Source organism: Carcharhinus amblyrhynchos, unplaced genomic scaffold (assembly GCF_965287045.1).
Source record: "Carcharhinus amblyrhynchos unplaced genomic scaffold, sCarAmb.v2.hapA chromosome_133, whole genome shotgun sequence".
Lineage (NCBI taxonomy): Eukaryota > Metazoa > Chordata > Chondrichthyes > Carcharhiniformes > Carcharhinidae > Carcharhinus > Carcharhinus amblyrhynchos.
The window spans coordinates 41,924-45,474 of record NW_027649873.1 but is presented as its reverse complement, the minus strand read 5'-3'; the positions used below and the strand labels follow the sequence as shown (position 1 = coordinate 45,474).

Below are 3,551 nucleotides of genomic sequence, written 5' to 3'. Positions count from 1 at the left end.
AAAGGGTGCCGTCCCCTGGGTACACACACCTTGCTTTACACAATCATAGTTTATATATACATTTTTCTAGATAACAATAGGACAGCCCTCCTTTCTTCATTGGTTACCACTTCCTAATCTCTTTACCGAGTGAGCTCCTCCCTTGTTGACATCCCATTAACTCTAATCCAATCACCCTCTTTAAGGCTTAAATCGTTTTACCTCTCATTAATTCAGCTAACTCTTTTTCATTGTCCTGTAAATTACTAACACATTTATTTTATATGGTGTAAATTAGTTTGTTTTCCTATCTCTTTTCTGAAGACCCCGGGCGCCTGCCAGTCTCATGTTTTTTTTCTTCTTTTTCTATGTGTTTCATCATCTGCTGGTCTTAGCGTTTAACCCCTTAGGTTACAATAACGGTTCTGTCATGGTTTCCGCCCCAGATGGCTTGACTCAAAAATTACACTACCATCCCTTACAATCCCCCCTGTTTTTCTTACGCTTTGTAATTTTTGACATTCTTCTGGTGCTCCAGGTGTTCCAGCAGGTCAAGGGCCTGTTCATCCAGAGTTTTATCGTCTAAGAGGCTTATCCTCTCTTCCGTCTCTAAATTCATATTTATCACTTTTCCATTCAGGACATCCCCCTTAGTCAGGGCTGTTTCGATTAGCCGCTGAGCCAACCCCCGAACACAAGGGATGATACAGCACCCTAAGGCGGCCAATACCCCTGCCGTCACCATGAAAGAGACAAGGACGGACATTACTACTCCTTTCCATTTGCCGAACCAAGCTTCCAACCACCCAGTGAGATCTAGGTCTGTACCCGAGTTCTCAGCTAGTTCATTAGCTAGGGTCGTTAGCCCTTCGAGGGCTCGGGTAATTGACCCATCGGGAGCTGTGTTATTTGGGATAAAGGTGCAGCATTCAGTTCCTATCATGACGCATACCCCCCCTTTCTCTGCTAGAATCATGTCCAGGGCTAGCCTGTTTTCCCAGCCCATCCTGCTGGTTGCGTCCAATTGTTCCGCTATCCCGCTTATCGCATTTCGGGTATAATTGACAAACCTCTGTTGATTATAATAGATATAGTTGATCCAATCCACGTTCTTGTTAATGGTCACCCACCAGAACAGGGATTCAAATCCTGCTGCTATCTGGCTCCTGGCTTTGTACTCATCAGGGACCCCCCTAGGGACCCCTATGGAGTCCAGATATATTCGTTCATCAAAAGAGCCCGGGAGGCTCCTTTTCCCTCGTTCTTTTCCACGGGGTCCCTGATGTTCAAATGCCAGGGTAAAGGGTACGGCCAATTGGATAAGTGCACAAGTGCCCTTCCATTTCTGAGGTAAAATGGGTCTCAAAGTCCTCCCTCCACAGTACCACCATAGATCAGCTCTAGGTACCTGGATTTGGGAGTAGTTTCCTCCCTCGGTGGTGTCGCTGACTTCCTTAACTGTTCCACACCTATCGAAGCTTCCCACTTCCCTGTCCAATCCATCCCCAGTCCGGGTGATACAGGTGTGATGTATCCCCGTTACTCCGGAAAAAGGGGGGGGTTGAGACGCCCTGTTCAGTTTGATTGGGGGAAATGTCAGGCTCAAGGAGCGACAAGTGGGGTCTCCCCAAGCCTCTCTGTTTTGATACAGTTTCACCATACACTCCATTTCAGCTGGTTCTTTATCCCATCCCAGCGGGAATGGGACCACCTGGGGAGTTGGCCGGCTACTGGTGCACGCATAACGGTTACCCTTTCCGACACTTTGTACTGTATATTTGACCCATTCTATCCAGGTGTTCGCTTCCCTGAATCCCGTTTCTATTTCAATGGTTTCTCTTAAACCCTTTACCTCCACTACCCTGACTTCTCCCGAGACTCCCCGGCTAGGGGCGGAGGAGTTCCTGGTTTCGGCATTTTTGACTGTAACCCGCACACAACACAGGGCCACCCCCACCCTCCCTGTGTGTTCCTTGATCTTGACCCCAAGAACTTGTCCGTCGAGGCCCTCCGTCCCACCGTCGTCTGACTTTTTTATGGTGAGGTAGAGGGGGTTACATTGGTTTAGCTTACAGTCTCTGGGAAAGATCTTCCGTGGAACCAGTGATACTTTCTCGCGAATCCTTAACTTAACGTCTTCATTTAACCCCCCTACTTGACAAGATTCTACTTTCCCCTGTTCATTTTTAGTACACTTTGGGTTCTTATCGAAGACAAGTAATTCTATTTCCCTCCCCTGGTATCCCTTCTGCCCCGTGAGGTCGTCTTTGCAGGGTACCATTCGGCAAAGGTCGATCTCAATTACCTGTGCCTGGGGTGATTGGATTATAGTAAGGGAGTACACTTGGGCCGCCTGCCCAACACCTATGCCCCCATAGAGTAAACATATTATTAGTAACATCCCGCTATTGCCGTATATTGCCTAAATTAACATAACAAAAATCAAGTCCAATCAGTCCTTCGCGGTGTGGTGGCCAGGAGTAGGCACTTCTTCTGCTGGTTCTGGCACCGGTCCTTTCACTCGAGTGTAATGCGTCCAGCCTTTCTCAGCCGTGCGGATAGCCGTTTCCGTGGTCAGAAGTACTAAGTAGGGACCATCCCAGATCGGTTCTAAAGTCCGGAGTTTCCAGTTCTTGATTAGGACCCAATGCCCTGGCTTGATGGTGTGTATCGCAAACTCGAGAGGTGGTGTCTGTGCCAGGAGTCCCTGTTGGTGTAAATGAGATAGAGCAGACCCCAGGACCTCAACATATTTATGCACAAATACATCGCGGGACTCGAATGTGGGGAGTTCCCCTTTTGGCCCATTAAAGGGGAGACCGAACATTATTTCGTATGGGGACACCCCCAAGTCCCGCCGTGGCTGCGTTCGTATTTGCAGCAAGGCAAGGGGAAGGCACTTGGTCCAGGGCAACCCGGTCTCCGTCCTGAGTTTCGTCAGCTGTTTTTTAATAGTCTGATTCATTCTTTCCACCTTGCCCGAGGACGGGGGATGCCAAGGGGTGTGGAAATCCCAGCTTACCCCCACTGCCCGCACTATGTTCTGTAGGACAGTGGACGTAAACTGGCTCCCCTGGTCTGAATCGATGGCCCGGGGGAGTCCGTATCGTGGGATAATTTGTTCGAGAAGGACCTTGCTAACCTGTGTCGCCGAGGCTATGGCGGTTGGGTACGCCTCAACCCACCCTGTCAAGTGGTCCACTATTACCAAAAGATATTTCAGGCGCCCTATGGGGGGGAGTTCGGTATAATCCACTTGGATATACTCGAAGGGCCTATAGGCTGGGCTTCTCCCTCCTTGCTTCGTATTCTGTCTCAGTCCTTTTTTATTTATCTTCCGACAAATTACACAATCTTTCGTGACTTGCTTAGCCACAGTGTATAAACCGGGATGTGCGTACTGACGCAGAAATGCATCGCACATCGCCTGTGTCCCCCAGTGTCCTCCCCGGTGGAGATGACTAATTATGTCTCTGGTCATCGGTCGGTTTAATAGTTGTCGACCATCGGGTAATGTCCATTTCCCTCTTTCATCTTTCTGACCCCCAAGTGATTTTAGCTCGGCTTCTTCC

General features: G+C 49.0%; 1 protein-coding gene across 1 annotated transcript; it reads right to left on the bottom strand.

The window, feature by feature from the left end:
- Positions 1-478: 478 nt before the first annotated feature.
- Positions 479-2,260, bottom strand: LOC145338668 (uncharacterized). Its single transcript, XM_080183057.1, has one exon. It carries the CDS (start codon positions 2,258-2,260, stop codon positions 479-481), a length of 1,782 nt encoding a protein of 593 aa, XP_080039183.1.
- Between the last annotated feature and the right edge of the window lie 1,291 nt (positions 2,261-3,551).